This window comes from Exophiala dermatitidis, assembly GCF_000230625.1.
Source record: "Exophiala dermatitidis NIH/UT8656 unplaced genomic scaffold supercont1.1, whole genome shotgun sequence".
In the NCBI taxonomy this organism is placed as follows: Eukaryota; Fungi; Ascomycota; class Eurotiomycetes; order Chaetothyriales; family Herpotrichiellaceae; genus Exophiala; species Exophiala dermatitidis.
In genome coordinates, this window is record NW_008751646.1 from 3,670,168 (window position 1) to 3,690,677 (window position 20,510).

At 52.8% G+C, this 20,510-nt stretch overlaps 8 protein-coding genes across 8 annotated transcripts; 4 read left to right on the forward strand and 4 right to left on the reverse strand.

The window, feature by feature from the left end:
* Positions 1-118: 118 nt before the first annotated feature.
* Positions 119-2,382, reverse strand: HMPREF1120_01300 (uncharacterized protein). The gene is made up of 2 exons (XM_009155313.1): positions 1,606-2,382; positions 119-1,558 (listed from the first exon to the last, which is right to left on the reverse strand). The coding sequence occupies exons 1-2, from the start codon at positions 2,071-2,073 to the stop codon at positions 413-415; spliced, it is 1,614 nt and encodes a 537-aa protein (XP_009153561.1). The 5' UTR covers positions 2,074-2,382; the 3' UTR covers positions 119-412.
* Positions 2,383-2,640: 258 nt separating this feature from the next.
* On the forward strand, positions 2,641-3,975 carry HMPREF1120_01301 (uncharacterized protein; the record flags this gene model as incomplete). The annotated part of the gene is made up of 1 exon (XM_009155314.1): positions 2,641-3,975. The coding sequence occupies one exon, from the start codon at positions 2,641-2,643 to the stop codon at positions 3,973-3,975; it is 1,335 nt and encodes a 444-aa protein (XP_009153562.1).
* A 38-nt stretch (positions 3,976-4,013) lies between these two features.
* Positions 4,014-6,967, reverse strand: HMPREF1120_01302 (MIT family metal ion transporter). Its single transcript, XM_009155315.1, has one exon. The coding sequence runs from the start codon at positions 6,626-6,628 to the stop codon at positions 4,547-4,549; it is 2,082 nt and encodes a 693-aa protein (XP_009153563.1). The 5' UTR covers positions 6,629-6,967; the 3' UTR covers positions 4,014-4,546.
* A 381-nt stretch (positions 6,968-7,348) lies between these two features.
* Positions 7,349-10,665, reverse strand: HMPREF1120_01303 (phytoene synthase). Its single transcript, XM_009155316.1, has 2 exons — positions 10,247-10,665; positions 7,349-10,155 (listed from the first exon to the last, which is right to left on the reverse strand). Exons 1-2 carry the CDS (start codon positions 10,435-10,437, stop codon positions 9,177-9,179), a joined length of 1,170 nt encoding a protein of 389 aa, XP_009153564.1. The 5' UTR covers positions 10,438-10,665; the 3' UTR covers positions 7,349-9,176.
* HMPREF1120_01304 (uncharacterized protein) lies at positions 7,545-9,077 on the forward strand (the record flags this gene model as incomplete). Its single annotated transcript, XM_009155317.1, has 1 exon — positions 7,545-9,077. The coding sequence occupies one exon, from the start codon at positions 7,545-7,547 to the stop codon at positions 9,075-9,077; it is 1,533 nt and encodes a 510-aa protein (XP_009153565.1).
* A 200-nt stretch (positions 10,666-10,865) lies between the features above and the next one.
* HMPREF1120_01305 (uncharacterized protein) lies at positions 10,866-14,363 on the forward strand (the record flags this gene model as incomplete). The annotated part of the gene is made up of 1 exon (XM_009155318.1): positions 10,866-14,363. The coding sequence occupies one exon, from the start codon at positions 10,866-10,868 to the stop codon at positions 14,361-14,363; it is 3,498 nt and encodes a 1,165-aa protein (XP_009153566.1).
* Positions 14,364-15,407: 1,044 nt separating this feature from the next.
* HMPREF1120_01306 (sulfite oxidase) lies at positions 15,408-17,178 on the forward strand (the record flags this gene model as incomplete). Its single annotated transcript, XM_009155319.1, has 2 exons — positions 15,408-15,616; positions 15,702-17,178. The coding sequence occupies 2 exons, from the start codon at positions 15,408-15,410 to the stop codon at positions 17,176-17,178; spliced, it is 1,686 nt and encodes a 561-aa protein (XP_009153567.1).
* Positions 17,179-17,276: 98 nt separating this feature from the next.
* On the reverse strand, positions 17,277-20,396 carry HMPREF1120_01307 (uncharacterized protein). The gene has a single exon (XM_009155320.1). The coding sequence runs from the start codon at positions 19,635-19,637 to the stop codon at positions 17,895-17,897; it is 1,743 nt and encodes a 580-aa protein (XP_009153568.1). The 5' UTR covers positions 19,638-20,396; the 3' UTR covers positions 17,277-17,894.
* Positions 20,397-20,510: the final 114 nt, after the last annotated feature.

The window sequence follows — 20,510 nt, forward strand, 5'->3', positions numbered from 1 at the left end:
GAATTCAGCGGCGACACATCGGCTGGCCTTGGCGCCTGTTCGGGACGGTAGCCTCCCCCTTCGTCGCGTTAGCAAACCCAAGACGGTGTTTACAAAAGGACATTTACACGTTATGCAGTCTTACTTTTGACGTGATTTTTATTTACCATCTTTACTTAGTTAACACTACTACGAACCATACTCAATCATTGCTAGCCATCTGACCTTGCTGAAGATGGCAGATGATAGCAAGTCCATCGCCTCGTCAGCTTACTCCGGTGATAGCAAGTCAGAGCAGACCGCGACTATCGCCACCAGAATTGAAAAAACAAGCGCCAACCAGAGGGTACAGAGCAACTTCTGGACAGAACATCCGCAGAGGCCGAGGAGAAACGGCAAGAGAACAAAGCCGCGCGCAACAAGGAGGCCGGAACTAAGAAATAGGCAAAAGTACGCATACTGGTGTGCTTGTTGAGGGGCTTTGTATAGATCGTAGCTGACTGAGATGGTTGCTCCATTCATGGCGTTTCTGCTCGAAAAATGCCACAGTGTCAACTCTCCAGTATTTGGCCATAACGTCCTGAAACTTGCCGGCCTCCTCTTCTGAATGGGAAAACGCAAATTGAGGTTGTATTTTATTGACGAAAATATTGTACGCGATCCGCGGGATTTTGACAGCGGTCAAGTACCAGTGCTGCTTTCTGCGAAGAGAGTCTCTCATTGCCTGAGCATAGTCACGAGGACAAATTGGGAATGTTTCCCCATCATCATCATCATCTTCCTCTTCGAGGATCCGAAGGAATTCTTCACAGGCACGCTCAAACTTTTCTTCGTTCTCTTGTGTGCCTTCTCCATCAAGATCGTCGAGCTCGTGCCCCGAGAGCCAGAAGGGTGGATGTTGCATTTCCCTGGGCAGAGCACAGCTGAACTCAATGTCTACAATTCCTGTGATACAATAGTTTTCGTCCACAAAGAGATTGTCTTCGTGTAAATCCGTGAATTGGAAAATGGGCGGCTCTCGCTGTAATGGCGTGCTCATGAACGTCGAGTACAATGCCCGTAAAGCGACAATGGTAGCCATCTGACCCTCCAGGTCGAGTTTACTGCGGGCCGCATTCGGTTGATGTATTAATCGCTGATCGTGGCAGTTGATGAGGTCAAGGAGGTACGATTCGGTAGATGAATAAGTTTGATTTTGGGGAATTTTCGTCGGAACACCTGCATTTTCCAGTACAACCAGTCCCCTTGTCAATGGTCGATTGGTGAGACACACTTCTCCAGAGTCGTGGACGGTGAAGGAGCCAATTTTGGACAAAGGGCGCGCCAGGTCGAGAAGTATCCTCCGCAAACTCCGGAAAAGTGTTGGACGATGTTCGGGGGGAGGGTGCCCCACCGCAGAGAGCGTTTGACCTCGTTCCTTCTCAAAACATTCTATCAACAAATAGCCACTCTTGAGCGAAACACGGCTTTGAAGGGGTGCGAATGGACGGAAGTAAGATCGTCCACAAGCCCGTGCCCAGCACCATCGGAGAAATGTCGAGACTCGCTGATACCAGGGTGCGTGTTCGAGCGGTGAAAACTATCAGATTGTGAGTCAAGGAAGAATGAAAGCAGTGTGCCACTCACTTGTAAGCCGCCTGGAAGTCCAAATCCAAATAAATGTGGAATGGGAACACGAGGGCAGTTCCGAGAGAGCCAAGCAAAAGAAGCTGCCTCACAGCGTAATTTCTCTTCCATTAGCGTAGTCTTGTGCAGTCCACCTAGCCTGTGAGGGAACGGGCATCTAATCAGAACCCGCCGCGCACGCCAATTGCTGATGAAGACAGGTATACAGACGTTATAAGTCCCTCCCATCCATTCATATCTTTTCGCAACGCTGCACGTCTGATGTGCTTTTAAGTTCAGATGTTGAGCAACGATTGCTTTGATGGTGGGTCTTTCGGTTTCAAGATACTGGAGAAATTCCTCTTCCAACCGATCCCACTCCATGTGTATCAGCATATTGTCGTCTTCTTCCTCAAGGTCTTGTATTGGCTTCTCCCATTCGCATCCCTCATCTGTCGCGTCTTCTTGTTCCTCTGACTGCGGCGGCATTTTTGAGGTGTGAGGGCAAGCCAATATTGGCCAGAGTACGGGTACACGGCGAAGAAGGTCGCAACGTAGTCAAGAATCGTCAACTTCATACACATTCAACGAGTTTACCAGTCGCGTCGGCAGGTTCGCGCTTAACAAAATAGTTCCGCAGCAGAAGCCACCGCTGTAGTTATCGGATGACTCGGAGGATTCGCGTCGACGCCTCTGCGGGCTTCTGGCGGCATCTTTCGATGTTGACCTCATGGTAAGGAATAAATGTAAGGAATAAATTAAAATCGGGGAAGCCATTTCACAGACAAACACCCCAAACATACCAATCAAAAACATCATCCGAGGTGTATATACAGTGGTAGTGCACTATCCCAGGTTGATTTGCCACTAGCACCAATGCAGTATTCAGATTGGGTGGATAATATCATTCATTCACTTTCATTATTAGAGTCCTCACTGCTAGTACTTTCATCGCTCACGAAGCGGGCAGCGCCTGGTCTTCCGCTTTCACGCCCCCGATCGCATGGCCGTCATGTAAGAAGTGGCTTGTTCTTTACAGAGCATACCTAGCACATTATGAGCTCGTCGTCGCCTTCGCTGGTCGACTCTACATCCCTCTTCTCCAGCTCGGACATCGAGCAAACCCCGCCTCCCAACAGCGCACCACAGCGGTCGCCACAATACCAGCAGCAGAGACCCGCTCAACCACCACGCCTTCCCTCTCCCAGACTCTTCCGCGATTTCTTCAATGCCATGGCCGAGACGGGTTCACACCGACAAGCCACTCTCCCCCGCACAAATTTTCAAGACTCCGTCCAAGGCGTCAACCAAGCCCTGCGGAGCGCAAACAGAGCCTTGCAGAGCGCCCAGGAGGCATTTCAACAAACGAGAAGACTGAGAGAAAACCAGCAAAACAACCAGACTGTTGACCTGACAAGCAGTCCGCCTGACCAGGTTGCAGAAGCTCGCTTCTTCTCGCAAATCACACACCCTCACGACTCCTCATCGAACTCAAGAGCAAGAAGACTCAACACACTTGACGAGCCTGTGTACGGCCCACCTTCGAATTCCCATCCTCATCCTCCAGTCCTCAATCCTTCGGACCCCTTGACCCTCTTCAGACTTTGGCCCGTCCCTACATCGAACCCGCCTCGGCTGCCGCACCCGGATCACAACGTGCGATTACAATCTATGGTAGAGCAAGAGGCTATCAATCGGCAGCGGGAGAATCACACAAATTGGGAACGCAATCAAGCCAGGAATCGACAGCGTCTGCAGAATACGGCGGCGGCGACGGCGGCCATGTCTCCTCCCTCGCAAGTCAGTCAACCAGCATCGGTTGTTCTAGACGATCCTACAATTGAGTCTGTCGATCTTACTGGCGTTGATGACAGTGCCAGCCTGTCAGCGGCGCTGGCCAAACAACGCGAGGACGCCATTCTATCTCAAAACACAGGCACGGAATCTGGCCGAACACCGCTCACGGCGTACAAGTGCCCTGTTTGCATGGACACTCCCACGGACGCTACGTCCACAGTCTGCGGCCACGTTTTTTGCCACCGTTGCATCATGGACACTTTAAATTGGTCTATCGAACAACGTCGCGATGGCGCACCACCCAACCGGAAAGTGCGCGGCGTCTGCCCAGTCTGTCGCAAACCCCTTGACACTAAGGACACCCCAGGAGCGTCAAGGAGCTTAATTCCTTTGGAGCTCAAATTGCTGGTCCGAAAGCGAAAAAGAGATGACAAAGGCAAGGCCAAGATGGTCAAGGCCGAGACTCTCAGTGACGATGAGGACGACGAAGGTGATCAAAATAGGCCCAGCAGCGGAAAAGAGAACATCCGCGCTGGCAAAAGAAAGAGGGAGAGCACAGAGGAAGCCCTTTGGGGTCAGTTCATGGCGGATTAGATTGACGCCCACTAACCCGGTGGAACACACATGGCCTGTCTGCGTTATCGCCGGCGACGACAGAATGGCCCTTGTGCTTTTGTCTTTCTTATCAAAAGTTGCACGGGCAGGTTGATGGTGCTTCGATGATACCCCTTCGGATGACTCATGAGGAGAAGCCAAAGAACCCTTTGTTTCTGCATTTTTATGACCTAATTGTGTGAAAGATTTAGCGTGGCGTTGGTGGTGTTCAGGTTGGCAGAATGGGAGTTTTACATGGTTTCCTTTCAGAATGGAAAGGCCCAAGGCCAGTTTTGCTCTTGTTTCGTGTCTATATGTCTTCATGTCTTGCACTCGTGACACCAAAGAATTCACCCAACTCCGCGCTATAGTAAGATTATGTACTGGAAGTCCGTATTTGTGCAACCCCCCATTATGTACACCACGGCAGGGACCGGGCCAAAAAGATCTTCACATGTCTCCAGGATCGGCGCCGTACCGAGAAAGAACACCGCCCAGACACGGCGAGGACAAGGCGCACTCTATTAGGATATCTGACTACCCAAAGCTGCCAGCAGCGGCATAGTCACTATCACTGGCGTTCCTCTAGCCTCCTCTTCCTGCCTCGAGCAATGAGGGCTTTGTTGGCCCAGCGCACAACAGCACGGGACATGACATCCCGCATCAGCAGTAAAAAGACGACGACACTGACCGGGGCAGCGAGGACCCAGAAGAAGCCATCGCTATGCTCGGTGACGCCGGGAAAAGTGGCAAAGTTCATGCCGAAATAGCCCGTGAGGAAACTCAGGGGCAAGAAGAAACACGTCACAATAGTCAGCTGCTTCATGCTTTCGTTCTGGTAGGCGGAAACGGTGTTGAAAATCAGGTCGACGAGGTTATCGGCGCTGCGGCGCATTTGATCGTACGAATCCTGGATGAGGAGCGCGTGGTCCTCGACGTCGCCTAGGTACGTGATGGTCATGGGCGAGATGGACACGCCTGAAGTGACGCCCGTCTGCTTGCGCTGGAAGCTGGGCGGCGCAGTATTTGAGTTGTGCTGTTGTTGTGCAAAGCCAAAGCCTAGGCTGCCGTTGCGGTCTGGAGACGGGCTCGGGACACGGCCCACAGCGGCGGCGGCGGCTTGAGCGTCGGTCTTGTGGTCTTTCAAAGCGCCGATCAGTTGGACGATCGGGGCTATGCCGTTGCGAAGAATGGCGATTTCCGATGTCAGAATGTACAGTGTCGTAGATTGGTGGATGGCCGGGTCGGTGAGGACGTCGAGTTCCAGGTCGCCAATGGAGTCTTGGTAGGCCGTGGTGACGGGCAGGGCGAGGTCGATGATGGCGTCGAGGATGGCCTGTGCAAGCATGGATGCATCGGCCGACTGGCGCAGGATGGTCCCCGGCGACTGCAGCCGGTGGATGATGGGGGTTTGGACGTCGTTGGCGGAGTATTCGAAGAATGAGATGACTGTGTTGTCGGCGCACAGGAAAATAGACACTTGCTCGATTGAGACCCCAATGCCTTTTCTCCGTAACACGGCATGTCGTTCCATGTACTCGATGCGGTCTTGGTTCGGTCCCGCGTGGTACCGCTGCATGGTGCGGATGTGTTTGGGTGCCCAGGGGGTTTCGATCTTATTCGAGACCCGGAGATTGTTGGCTGATCTGATCTTGTTGACAATGTCGGGCTGCCCTGCCGGCATCTTCCTCTTTTTGGGCTTCCAGATATCGTCCCATAGTGAACGAATGGCGCCTTTGCGTCGCTTCTGTTCCCGCTTTCTTCGCTGTCGCTCAGTGATGATTCTCGCCCCATAGTCGGATTCTCGCTCGTTGACGGAGCCCATGTCGGAGTCTGAATCGTCGGAAGACGTGGCCTCCTCTTCGTCCTCGAGATTGATGAGCTTTTGCAGAGGCAGAACCATGTATGTGTGATCACTGTACCAATCCACTTTTGTCCGGTTCTTGGCGTTGAGCAGATCCTCGATCGCCAGTCGGTGTAGTCGCTTGTGGTTCCCTAGAACCCGGATCACATCCCATGACAGCCCGTTCACGTTGATCCATCTGACCTCGGCCCAGGGCGCAGGTCCTTTCTGGAGGAATTCTTCGATATTATCGTTGTCCAGGTCGTACGTGGAGACTTCGTCGCTGCTGAAATCCACCACAGTTATTTCACATCGCTGCTTCAGGCTTTCGTGCGGTAGAGGGTCCGGCTGGCCCTCACTGTACGGCGGAGCTGGTTTGCTGGTGTCTATTCCAGGTTCCAGTCCTGGTACCCAGCCGGTAGTTCTGCTCAGCTCCTCTGTCCCGTATATCACATTGTTGGCTGTGTCGGAGCGCCCTCGCCTCCGCAAGGATTTCATGGTCGACTTGGAGACATTGGTATCGGTGCGATGAAGGTCCGGCGAATGGTCTCGGTGGTTTTTGTTGCGGTGGTGGTGTTCCTCCACTTCGGGGTTGTTTTGGATATGGACGTGGTGTTGGGGATGAGGATTGCGCGTATGGTTTGAGGAGGGGGGAGGAGGAGGGGTTTGTGCTTCGACATCAGGTTGGTGCGACCGTCGACGATGGTTTCGAGAATGGCGTCGCATGGCCTCCTGCGATGAAAGCGACTCGGTAGATCTGCTTTCATGGGAGACTACGTGAGTGCCATGAGGGTGCGGCATCGTCGACATTCCCGATTACAGTCTCGGGCGCAGGTGCGCAATGGCACCAAACGCGTCAGCTTGTTGAAGAAGATGAATCACACTTGCGCATATGCATCGGCTTGAGTGACATCCCACGCAGAGAAGTGAGCTTGACAGATGCGCGCAGACAGATATTGAGACTGTTGACGGTACAGTGTTGTCAGAATCAATGCACTCAAACTTGAAGTGGACTGGAGCAATTGAAGACACCATAGCGTGGGGCCAGGATGTTCAGGGCGGAGAACACATCCGAGTTCTCCTTTTAGACATGAAACAAGCATATCATACTGCAGTGGTGGTGGCTTAGGAGGCCATCCCCCAGTCACCATCATGAGCGGGCTCGATCGCTAGAAGCCAATGCGGCACTGGCCCCGACATTTATTCTAGAACTGGCATAGGTCCCGTCACGTAGTACTACGCTAGTACCAGCCGTGCCATTCTGGGGACTGTCGGCAACGTTTCCCAACCAGGACGGGAATTACGTTCGTCTGACTGCTGCCTTTTATGCGACTTTGCTAGTCGAAATCTGCATCCTACTATGGTTTTCTTGTAATCCTCTGTCAGACATTTGGCCCACGCTCAGGAGTTGGGAACCTTGGAATGTATCACTGCGCACGGCCAGGTCGGGCACAACGACCATGAGACTTGCTTTCGAGAGACCACGTTGTTCATAGTCACTCTCGATCCTCGACAACCATTAAGTAAAAGGGGCAGAATGCATCGACGCAAGTGCGGCTGCTTTCCCTGAAGCGGCCACTTCTACAACCACTGCCGTGCCACAAGTACCTGAGGTAACTTGCCAGATCTACCCGTATATATATGGGCGCGAAAGAGGTACCTCAAGATACTCAACAGGTGATTCTTCGTCACAACCATATGACCAAACCTCTTGGTTTCAGCCCACATGCTTAACGCAAGGGGCATCGTGGTCTTTTCCGGCGGAAGTGCTGCCAACAGCCTTGTCGACGTCTTTGAGACTGTGCGAGAAAACAAGGATTGCCCACTGAGCTACATCATACCCATCAGTGACAATGGAGGGTCATCTTCCGAACTCATCAGAGTGTTCGGCGGACCTGGCATTGGCGATGTCCGCAGTCGGCTCGTTCGACTCATACCCACTGAGCCACCGTCGCCCGAGAGATCAGCAATCTCGGCTCTCTTCAGCCATCGCTTGTCGTCGACTTCTTCCGTCGACGCGGCCGCCGAGTGGCAGCTGATCGTCTCAGGGACCTCTGATCTCTGGAAAAGCATCTCTTCAGCAAAGAGAGAGATGATCCGATCATTTTTCAATCTCCTGAACCTCGAGATACTGAAGCGGGCGAGGCCCTCGTCCACATTTGATTTCACCTCTGCCAGTGTCGGAAATCTTTTCCTGACTGGCGCAAGACTGTTCAGCGGCAGCTTCGAGTCTGCCATCTATCTCCTGGGCAGCATCTGTGCGATACCAGATGGCGAAGTACGCGTAATTCCTAGTATCAATTCCAACTTCTCCCATCACATTGCGGCAGGCCTTGCCAATGGCGAGGTGATCATGGGTCAGAACAACATCTCCCATCCTGCAGCAGCAACGGCCTTGGACATGCCAACGGTCTTTCCTGATCCCGTCATGGGCCACAGGGCCCGCCTCAGTCTGGATCAGACGGAGGAGGTGGAGGATGCCAACGTTCCTGGGACGCTTCCCAGCCTTCGTGGAAGAAACATAAAATTTACTAAAGACCAAGATGAAGATCTGCCGGCTCGAATCGAGCGGATATGGTACATCAACCCATACGGACAGGAAATGCTTCCGCCTGCAAATCCGCGGGTCATCTCTGCCATCAAGGAGGCACAGGCGATTATATACTCCATTGGATCTCTCTACACCTCCACCATTCCATCTATCGTTCTCAAAGGTGTCGGTGAGGCTTTGCGCTCGACGCCCGCTCGCCACAAAATCCTCATTCTCAATGGATCAATAGATCGTGAGACCGGCCCCAGGTCCCACCCATTCACTGCTTTCGACTTTGTCGAAGCCATCACCCGTGCTGGCGAACAGTCACGGGGTAACTCTTGGAGACCGATCCTCCACACTTCACGTTCGGACGAAACTCTGCATTCCTCGGTTGCGACGTCTCCCACGACCCGCAAAGGCGATTTTCTGGTTCCTGGGACAATGGCCCGACCCAACATTCACACTCACGCCCCGGACAAGGATTCCGTTTATCGAAAATATGTGACGCACGTCATCCATCTTAATGGAGAAGGGACGCCGCAGGTTGACCGCCAGCAGCTTGCTTCTCTTGGCATCGACTGTTTGAAGCTATATGGCCGCAAGAGCGACAAGGGCGTCATGCTATATGATCCGCAGGCCCTTATTGGAGCGATTGAGGCCGTCCTCGGGAAAAAAGGCGACGCAATGGTGCTGACCAAGAGTCGTAGAAACACTTATGATGGATAGCTCACCTGCCTCGGAGAGAGCCGCTTGGGTCTTGTTCGCCTCTGTGCTCGGGTTACAAAAGATGACAGAGCGACAGGCGGGGCGGTTACACTGCCAATATCATAATTGTTTCCTCTTGTATCTTAACCATGCAACAAAAGGCAATTTCCACTCCACTGTCCGGAGACTCTCGTGGAAAATATCAAAGTCGACTTTTTGCAGCCGGTTGAGCCATAGCTGGGTGCTGACAGCGGGACCCATAACAATACCAAATCCCTTGTTGACCTCTTCCTGCTGTTTGCCGGGCCCATGATCCAAGTTGCTATAATCATGGCCCTCATCGTTGATGTGTTCGAACTCGTGTCCGGGGTCTTGATGTTGTTGAACATTCTTCAGCATGGCTCTTGCAGTAATGAGATGGTCAGAGGCTCGAGTAGCAACAGCAAACACCGCATCCCGCAGGCCTGCCGCGTCCGGTCCGTTTCGGAACACGTCTTCTTCCCGCACTCCGCATTGAGACATCACATCTAGCGGCAGCGTGACCACTCCCTGTCTTTCTCGTGTCTCGGGGAGCCCAAGACCAGGAGGGTTCTTGGAATGCTGATTCGGTGGTGGAGGGAAAGCGAGTAACGGGACACCACGGAGGACCGCCGCGATCCCTGCCGCCTTGCCAACGTGCGATGCCAAATGATCCACCGTGAGCGACGTGAGAGGCAGTGCAGAAAGAGTCAAGTATAGAAGGGTGGAGTAAGTCGATTCGCCATATGACTCAAGTTCCTCCAGACTTGTAAATCCGGGATGCGTCAACTTGCGATCTCTGGCAGTGATGATCCGCTGAAACCAGCCCTTGTTCAGTTTCACGCCTTGACGAAGGTATGAAGCGAGCAGAATAGCCACTGGTTCAGATGGAGGGGCCAATTTGAAGGCTTTGTCGATGGTCTCTCGCCAAAACTGCATTCTCATCGCACCTATTTGAGGCATTGACACAACGTCTGGTATACGAGCCAGCTCGATGTTGAAGGCACGAATGGCGAAATAGGCGGCGTGCATATGAGGCGGAATGAAATGAGCCAGTGTGTATGATGGGGAGTCATAGTTTCTGCCAAACAAGCTCAGCATAGGGCCAGAGTTCTCATACAGTGTACACCACCGGCAATTGATGTAGAAGTGTTCTTGCCAGAAAGCCTTACCGAACTAAGTTTGAGCAATACGCATATGCCTTCTTGACATCTGGTGAGTCTCGATCCAGCGACAATGCAGCTCGGCTTGTAGTAGAGAAAGCATGCTGAACCAGTGGGCTGTGTTTTCGAATAATCCAAAGCGTCTTGCTCGTCGCCCGTTGGCCACACCGCTGAAAGATAATTTCTCCGGTATTCAACATATCTCAGCACTGGCTGCTTTCGCAGGAATAGGGTCGCGAAGCCAACCACGGATTAAAAAGCGGCATTGGCCTTGCCTGCCACTATCATCGTGAGAATATAAACTTTGAGCAAAAGTTAGGGACTGTTGCCGTCGAATATAAAAGAAGTACCTCTCTGCGAAGCCAACAGTAATATCACGACGACAACTCAGGCCTACTATTTGTAGGAGACGTAAAAGTGTCGTCAAGGTGGAACCCCCACAGGCCTTGCCGTCGTGGTGCCCAATCGGAGCCGGACAAAACCAAGATCAATTAACCACGTCGTCACGTGCAGGGCTCGACTTTGTCCCGCGTCTCGTCAAATCGCGTTCCTCGTGGCAAGGTTCAAGTTCCTCCCTCCCATCATCACCGATGCCCAGTTTGAACGGTGTCACCCCAAGCCGGCATTCATGGATGTCGATGTACGGCCGAGGAAGAAGAGACGATTTTTCGTCGACGATCCCCAAGTTGTGACGGAACAGCAAGCATCGACATCGCCAGCGACTACACCTCATCGGACCAACTCCGCATCCTCATCTACACGAGAACAGCAGACGTCCGGGCCGACTGAAGTAAACGACAATTGTCGAAAACCCTCCACCGATTCAAGCCCTCCAAGTTTTGACATCGATACTTTCCGCACTTTCGTTGGTGAAAATGTCTCTCAAGATGTTGTGCAGCAAATCCAGGCTGCGGCGCATGGGGATATTGAGCGGGCAATCAACATGTACCTGGATGGTTCATGGAAGAACTCTAGTGCTGCAAGGCCGCCTGCTCCGACTTCCCTACCTCTGAAGGGCGTCGACCATTGGCTTGCCACCCCGGAGCCGGTACCCAGCGCCTCTAATCCCAACGCGCGCGGCGAGCAGGCCGCAGATATCCCGACGCAAACCACATTACATTCAATGCCAAAAGAACGATATGTCGGGTCATTTGGCGTCGCAGCTTGGATGACAAAAAGCGGTTCTAATCTGTTGGCGCATGGCGAAGCAGTCCGGATAGAGAGATCTAGAATTACTCCTAGGACCAAGCTTGGGAGAGGTGGAAAGCTTGTACCGGTCATTGGCAGGAATCAGAAAGCGGATGTCATTACACGGTTCACAAACTCCAGGGGCGAGGAATTAGGTCGTCTCCCCGAGGAGACAGCTGCGTGGGTTTCTCCTTTGCTGGACCAGAAAATATGCCGGTTCGAAGGCACCTGTGTATATGCGCCTGACCGTGTCCGCGTGAATGACACAGTATACCTCCAACTTCGTGCCTATTTTCTCAAAAGTGCCTTTGAAGCCAATGCTTTTGTGAAACCCAAGGACGACAACAGAGCGACTGGATTTTTCGAAGAGAAAGAGAGCAGTGAAGAGAAGGACCTTCGTCTTCGACAGGTGGCTCTTATCAAACTTTTTGACGAAGTCAATCTTGTCCCAACATCCACGAGCGAGACAACTGCAAAGCACAAGAAACAGGGTCTCCTCAGGGCAGCAGAGATGGCAGAACAGTACGACAAAGACAAAGACTCCAAAGCGAAAACTGGCACGTCCACTCCCAATTCCGATGAAGAAGAGGGAGAAGAGCTGGAAGAAGACCAATTGGACGCATTGTACCAAAAAGCTCAGTCGTTCGACTTCAATACCCCGGAGGCCGAGCCTGCACCAACTTTTGCGCTGGAGTTGCGAAAGTATCAGAAGCAAGCCCTACACTGGATGCTCTCCAAGGAGCGAGACGAAACATGTACCAAGAAGCAGTCCATGCATCCTCTTTGGGAGGAGTATATCTGGCCCATTAAAGATGCTAATGATGTCGATCTTCCGGTAGTTGAAGGTCAAGACAAGTTTTACGTCAATCTCTATTCGGGTGAAGTCAGCCTGGAGTTCCCAGTTCAAGAACAACATTGTCTTGGGGGTATTCTAGCTGATGAAATGGGCCTTGGGAAGACAATCGAGATCTACAGTTTAATACATTCTAATCGCTCCGATGTTGATCTTGCGGCAGCCGATAAGTCTGTCACAACTTTCAATCACCTGCCTCGACTCCCGCAATCATCGACATCGGTTGAGCCCGCGCCATGCACAACACTGGTGGTGGCTCCAATGTCATTGCTGGCGCAGTGGGAGAGCGAAGCAGTCAAATGTTCCAAGCCAGGGACCCTCCAGACCTTGGTATATTACGGAAGCGACAAAACTGCAAACCTGCAAGTCCTATGTTCCGCCGCGAATGCAGCTTCGGCTCCCAACGTTATCATTACTAGCTACGGTACGGTTCTATCAGAGTTTAACCAAGTCACAGCCGCGGGCGGAGACCGAGGGTCTCATGGTGGACTTTTCTCCGTGGACTTTCACCGCGTCATCCTTGACGAGGCACATACCATTAAAAACAGACAAGCTAAAACGTCAAAGGCCTGTTACGAGCTCAAGGCGAAACACCGATGGGTCTTGACCGGTACACCCATTGTCAATCGGCTAGAAGACTTGTTCAGCCTTGTTCGCTTTCTCAAAGTGGAGCCTTGGAGCAATTTCTCTTTCTGGAAGACCTTCATTACAGTACCATTCGAATCGAAGGAGATTGCTCGGGCTCTTAATGTTGTACAAACAGTGTTAGAACCCCTGGTCCTCAGGCGAACGAAAGACATGAAGACACCAGACGGCGAGGCTCTTGTGCCACTACCTCCAAAGACCATTGTTATTGACGAAGTCGAGCTCTCAGAGACCGAGCGGGAGGTTTACGACCTCATCTTCACTCGTGCCAAGCGAGCATTCAACGAATCCCTGCAGGCAGGGACGTTGCTAAAGTCGTACACTACGATTTTCGCTCAAATCCTGCGTCTACGGCAGTCTTGCTGTCACCCGGTGCTGACTCGAAACAAAGACATTGTGGCAGACGAAGAAGATGCTGCGGTAGCTGCTGCAGCAGACGGGAATGGATTTGCTGACAACATGGATCTTCAAGACTTGATCGACCGGTTCACAACTGACACCGACATGGCTGGAAAGGAAAATGCACCTGTGAAAGATCCTATCACCACTTTCACCACGAACGCACTCCGTCAGATTCAGGATGAATCAAATGGCGAGTGTCCCTTATGTTATGAAGAACCAATGCAGAACCCTGCCGTCACGACTTGTTGGCATAGTGCATGTAAAAATTGTCTGGAGACATTTATTGCACACCAAAGGGACAAGGGCGAGGTTCCACGGTGCTTTTCGTGTAGAGAGACGATCAACCCCAGGGATGTTTTCGAAGTTGTCAAGCACAACAGTCCTTCTGCGTCTTTCGAGTCCGAAGGAGATATGTATGCGGCGGACGATACGAATTCAAAACCCAGTAAGATCTCACTTCGTCGAATCCATCCTTATTCTCCAACAGCTTCGACTTCGGCCAAGATCGCGGCGTTGCTGAAGCACCTGTCTGCTCAGCCTAGAGGCACCAAGTCGGTGGTCTTCTCCCAATTCACGGCTTTCCTGGACCTGATCTCACCACAGCTCACCAAACACGGATTCTACCACCTCCGCTTCGATGGTACCATGTCGCAGAAGGTTCGTGCCCAGGTCATTCGGGAGTTCAACGCAGACAATGCATCTGACCCCAAGGCTCCTCGCGTCTTACTCTTGTCCCTACGTGCCGGAGGTGTGGGCTTAAACCTGACAAGTGCCAGCCGATGCTACATGATGGATCCTTGGTGGAGTTTCGCTGTGGAAGCACAAGCTATTGATCGCGTGCACAGGATGGGACAAACGCAGAAGGTTGAAGTCGTTCGATTTGTCACGAAGGACAGTATCGAAGGCAGGATGCTTCGTGTGCAGGAAAGAAAGATGGCCGTAGCAGGCACCCTTGGCGTCGGCCAGTCTGGAGGAGGTGATACTGAAGAGGAGAGAAAGAAACGACGTGTTGAGGAACTGGAGATGTTGCTCGGTTGAGAGAAAAGCATCTCCGCCGGACCAAACGATGTCTAAAACGATGTCGTTGTCACACACTCATCAAGGCTCAGCGAAAGTGAGTTTAGGATCCATCAGGCTGCGCATCAAGGCCCATACTAGTAGTAAAACATCCGATTGGCTGGATTGTGGGAAAACGATGATCCGGATCTGCACTAACTGAGTTCCACCTCTTCCAAAATATTCGGTACATTCAAGCTTTGCTGTACAAAAGTTGTACAATTGCAGTGTGATATTACATCACGTCCATACTCGTTTATCTTGTCCATGATGCCACAACTCCAAGACACCCGCTGGTCCAAACACGTTCTACCTACCGGGAGGCGTCGATCCTTCGTGGACTCGGTCGCCCACGGCGGTCCCGCTGTCCAGTGCTCGCTCCCTCATTTCAGGGCTTTGCACGTGTACTGTACGAGCTCAAACTTGTGTTTTTCAGCCGGCTCTCCCTGCATGCCAGAAGTTTGGCGGTGGCGCGGCTGGCACGGGCAGTACGAGGCGCAAGTAACAGTCGAAAGATGATTTGCTGGGAGGGCTCTGCAGCTTCCAAAAACTGTGCAGCCGCCCAATCCATGGCCACGGAGCTATCACCTGTACAAGCATTGTGCCCCCTTCCCACCATTGATTGGGTACAGCCAACCTCCGAGCCTCCTGCAGAGCCAACTATTATGATGATGTCGCCCTGGCAGTTTCGGCAGATACATCCTAAGTGCCAGGGTTACCTCAAAAGCTATGATGAACACGAGGATCCAAGCTGCTTGTAAGTCACGGTGGCTGGGGTGGTTTTATCTTCGTCATCATCCATCTGCACCTTACACCCATCTCTGTCTGGTTATTGCGCTCTTTTGTTTTTGTCTCCAGTTCCAATTGCTCTTTTCCGGCGCAAAGCCACCAGTTTTCAAGTAGAACGCTTGAAGAGGAACGTCAAGATGCACACCGACGTGAGTATGAGAGAGATTTCTCATCAGGTCCAGGTTCGTAGCCAGCGGAGCAGTTTGTGAGGAGTTGTAAGCATTGATGCCGTTCTCCATGCAGCCCAAAGATGAATGGAAACTCGAGCAAGGCCTCGCAGCGGCAGAACTCCCCATTGACGACCAGACCCATCCTGAGGGACGGGCAGTTGCGAAACTCGAGGCAAGCGACGAGTCCAGCAGCGAGGACGACGCAAAGGCAGACGACATCGCCAAGGAGGATGATCCTGACGTCTTGTTCGCTGAAGAACGAGAAGGCTGGCACGGGTGAGCTTTTCCAATAAACCTGAAACGAAGGGCCCTTGACGGCGAGATTGTCCTCAATGTATTAGCTTACACATAGTATCTAAAGGTACATTGAATGGGAAAGCTATCCAGAGAAGAAGGCCAAAGCACACAAGATTCTAATCAGCCAGAACTTTCCACCACCCCCGGAATTCCAACTTGGACCTATTCCAGACACAAACCCGGTCCTCGAAGGCGTCCGCTGGAAGCTATGGCACAAAGCCATTGGCGGACCTTTGACGACCGTCCCCGAGGAGTCGTGGGTGCGTGTGAGCCAGGAGAAACATCCAGACATGCTACACCTGCTCCAATTCCCATATAACGGCGAACCGCCCAAGCGACTAGTGACGGCCAAACCAGTGACGCCGAACCCACTACATTTCATCCGGAACCACGGCGGAGTTCCAGACATTGACGCCAGCAAATGGGAGCTGAAACTAGACGGCCTAGTCAAGCACCCACGCACATTCACGCTGGCCGACCTACAGAACGAGGAACTGTTCCCACGAATGGAGAAGCTAGTGACGATCCAATGCAGCGGGACACGCCGAATCGAGCAGATCCAACTATACGCAGGCGAAGGGGACGAGATGATCAACGCGCCCTGGGCCGAGGGCGCAATCGGCACGGCTCGATACGTAGGCGTCTCATTGAAGAAAGTCATCAAGCAATGCGGGGGCATGGCCGAGGGCGGGAAGCACCTCGAATTCCACGGGGCCGACACATACTTCAAGCAGAACGAAGTCATGAACTACCTAGTGAGCGTGCCGTGGTCGAAAGTAAAAGCCAACGAGGTGATGCTGGCCTGGGCAATGAACGGCGAACCATTGCCAAAGATCCACGGGTATCCAGTCCGCATGGTCGTCATGGGCTACATCGGCGCCCGGAGCGTGAAATGGGTCTATCGAATCCGCGGACTCGCCAACCCCAGTCGCGCCCCCGTCCAGAGTAAAGAGTACCTGTACTTCAACCAGCAGGTCGGGAAACACAACCAGCTGCCCACCATGGGCATCCAGATCCAGGAGATGCCCGTCTCGTCCGCCATCATGTCCCCCTGGAACAAACAGGTCGTCGTCCACGAGGGCGCCATCGAAGTGAAAGGCTGGGCCTACTCAGGCGGAGGGCGCTGGCCTGAGCGCGTCGAGGTTTCTGCAGACGGCGGCTTCTCCTGGTACCCCGTCCCAAATGAGAACTTGTCCCCCAAACACAAATTCGCCTGGCGAACCTGGGGGATGCGTCTTCCCTGCGACGTCGAGGGCTGGATTGAGCTCGTCGCCCGCTGCTGGGATAACTCTCTCAATACCCAGCCTCTCGAGATCCGCTCCGCCTGGAACTGGGGCCTCCACGTCACTTCGTCCTGCCACCGCGTCCGCATCTTCAGCGTCAACAAGTTCCACGAGCTGACTCGCAAGAGACTCGCAGAGTTCGAAAAGCACGGCGAGTCCCTGGCCCCCATTACCCGTCCCACAGACTTTCCCATCATGAGCGCAGAGGAGTACGATGAATTTTGGCGGAGGAACGAGCCGAGAGATGTCGACGACTAGATGTCCGACCTTAGGCGGCAGTTTTATACGACTCTCCGGAGCTGTGTCGATGGATAAGCTTATATGGTTAATGCGGCAGCGCAACAGGCCTGGCAACAACAATCTCGAGACTGAAAAAGAGAAAATAGTCCGTATAAGGTAGGAAGGTACTGAAAGACAGCCGTATTTTGTAGTAACAGCTTGACAGCGCCGTCTTATTATTATTAGGTGACTTTGTCATTATAATGATTGTCACAGAAGTCTATGTCGCTAATCTAAGAAGTGGAAGACCCCTCCCTCTTGTGAGGCTCAGTTCAAAACTCGCTCTGGGGTTTTGACTGGTTATCGTACCATTCTGTGGTTGCTGGATCATATTTGGAATAAACACCTGTGAACCCGGGGCCGCGAACCTGTGCCTCTGCACCATCATATTTAATCCGCTGTACTCAAAAGACTGGATAATGAGTAGGAACGGGAAGGCCAGAGCTTCCGACAATGCTTGTAACCCCGTCCAACACCGCAAATGCTTTTCAAACACCATACTAGGTAAAGTGCCGACTCAAAAACAACCCGCTACTACTGTCGAGGGTATCATGTCAAATCCGATTATCCGCTCACTTGGAACTCCAAAAGTGAAATTCGTTTGTTTCGTTTCGTAACATGCTGAAGAAGAGCATAAAGACTGTCGTTCAATCGCTGCTGACAGGCGTGTTGCCTCGCAGTCATTTTGATGTGGATTAGGGCAAAGTAGGGGTCGCCACAGCTTCCTCTACATCCTCGATAGGACCGGCTTCAGCACCACTGCTGGGATCTTCCCTTTCTCGGAGCGCGTACTGAGGGGGTTCGGCACCCAGTTCGTCGTTGGTGAAACGCGCAATCTGTCTCCTAGCTGTGCTCGGTCTCGATGAGCCTTCCATAGGGCTGTCACTCCTGCTATGAGGTCGGCTCTGAGATCGGCTTTGGGGTTGACTATCAGGTCGGCCACGTAACGTGAGGCCACTTGTCCGGTTGCTCATGTCATCGAGTGGTTCATACTCGAGCTCGGGCCCATTGTAGTCTTCCATGATAGCACCACCCCACGCACCGTCGTTCCTGTCGGAACTACCGTAGCCCGGCGGGCTTGCTGGAACATCCTCGTACATGGGTGGCATTTCTTCATCCCAACTGATACCCATACCGGCGCGTTCAGTGACGAGCAATGCAAACTGCATCCTTAGTACACGGGCAGCGCCCGTAGGAGTAATCAACTGGGTGTTTTTATTTGGGCAGAATTCCTCGGCAACAATCAACTCCAGCACGAGATTGTGCTTGACTTCAATTCCTCCAGCAGATTCCACGTCACAGCATGCTTTGTGGTTGGATCTCGTTGCCAAAGAGGCTTCGAACTCCATGTTGATTTCTCCACCAGCGGTGTCGAAGTCGGTCTTCCAGCCACTTTTGAGCTCATCATTGCCGAGCACTCTAGTTTCGGAATGCAGCATCGTCTTGCCTTCGCTCACTTTGTGCTGGTGCTTAGAGCAAGGAGTCGAAATGACCTTGCAATGCTCTTCAACCCGCCATGAAAGCTTTCGCAGTCGCCAACGAGTTTGGCTTTCACCCTTCTTCTCGACCACACCGCTCAAAGACATGGTGACTGGGAAGGTGCCAATCGGGTGCACAACAGGTGGTAGCTGGACGCGCCCGGTAAGGTTGGTCGGTGGGAAGATACGAATGCTCGACTTGTCCGGGCCAGGTTGAATGGCTCTTTGCAGCGTCAAAGGATGAGTCAGAAGGATTTTCTCGCCATTGGAGGTGACCGCTGTGGCCACCAACGAGTATTGTATTGAAGCCAGCTGTGAGTTTGTACTGGCGGGGAGGTTGCCTGGGAACAGGTAGGAGTAAGGGAACTGGTTATCCTGATCTTTGTAAAAGGTCTTGGGCTCAGAGAGGAATGTCCAAGACTTAAGTGTTTCTGTCTTCTCGATGCAATCCTTGCAATCCTTGCTCACTGGCTTCTTCGTCTGCACAGTGGAACGCAGGACCATGTTGAATTCATCGAGACGGACCTGACCAGTTGGGTCGTCCACGAAGAAGTTGATGCGGCCAGAGAGCAGAGTTCCAGTGGAGTTGCTCGGATTCCCATACATGACCAGAGGAGGAGATTCAATGACCATTTGAAACCGGCCTGGCTGGTTAGGTACTACTCGAGGCGAGTGAGTCGAGCTGCGATCTTTGGATTTGCTCGAATGGCGCATGGTAAGCGACTTGCGTTTGTGGCCATGGCTGTCGCGGTCTTTCGATTGTTCGCGCCTCTTGTCCTTCTTGGGATGTAGTAAACTGTCCATGGAAAAGGCCGGGCGGCTTGGAGAGATGACCGTCGGTTGATCGGGATGGTAGGTTGTCAACTTTCTTTGCAGGGCACCTACTACGTCGTTGACTGTAATGGGTGACTGTCTAGAAGAATATGAGGTACCGTGGTGTATTTGGAGACGAGGAGGCATGATGTCGCTTCAAGATCGCCAAAGATCGCACGACAGGGAAAAGAGTGACGCGGGGGCGTAAATCGCAGGCGCAGGCGGCGGCGCAGGTGCAGGTGCAGCTGAGTCCACCCGCCCGTGGAACCAAAAGTTCTCTGTCCAGGGGGGATCCTTCCGCCGGCCAACCACTGACTCGGACGCCCAGAGCCAGTACCACCCCCCAAAATTGGCAGTCACTCGCCTATTATTATTGATGGCCGGTCCAGGTGCCAATAGATCACGATCCTTGTCCGCCCAACAGAGGCGCAAATGTCCGCTGCTGAGGCTCGCGGGCAGAGTGAGGGGAACCGCCACTACTTCGCGTGGGTGACGTCGGACTCAGTGCGGATGGTGGACGGGATGTAAAGCGCAGCAGAGAGTAATGCCTGCGCAGGAGATTCGAATATGCTTTCGTCGTCGGGTTCGGGCTCCGTTTCGTCTCGTGAGTCTCAGAGCACCGCCGCAGAAATCGAAAAGTGGTGACGATAGATTGTATGGAGCATTGGCGAAGAAAAATTTCTTTGTGAGCTGTTTACGCCTGCTTTGTATGTTTAGGACAAGTCTGGCGTGATGCTCCAGGAGACGCACGGTGTGAATAATAGAAACTCGATCGAGACAGGGGCCCTGCGGCTAGCTGCCATGATGGATCGATGCGATTTGCTCTATAGGGAACGGGCAGAGATGCAGCGCTCAACAAGGTGGTCAAGTGGCAGCGGGCGGGCTAAGGGCGTTCGTAGACTGACAGCGCCCTTCGGTCGCACAAGGCTAGCGCTGGGACTTCCTGTACGACCATTCTCCTACACTACGGGTACTACGCCGAGTCAGAGACAGCAGTCCTCATGTGAAACGTTTACAACC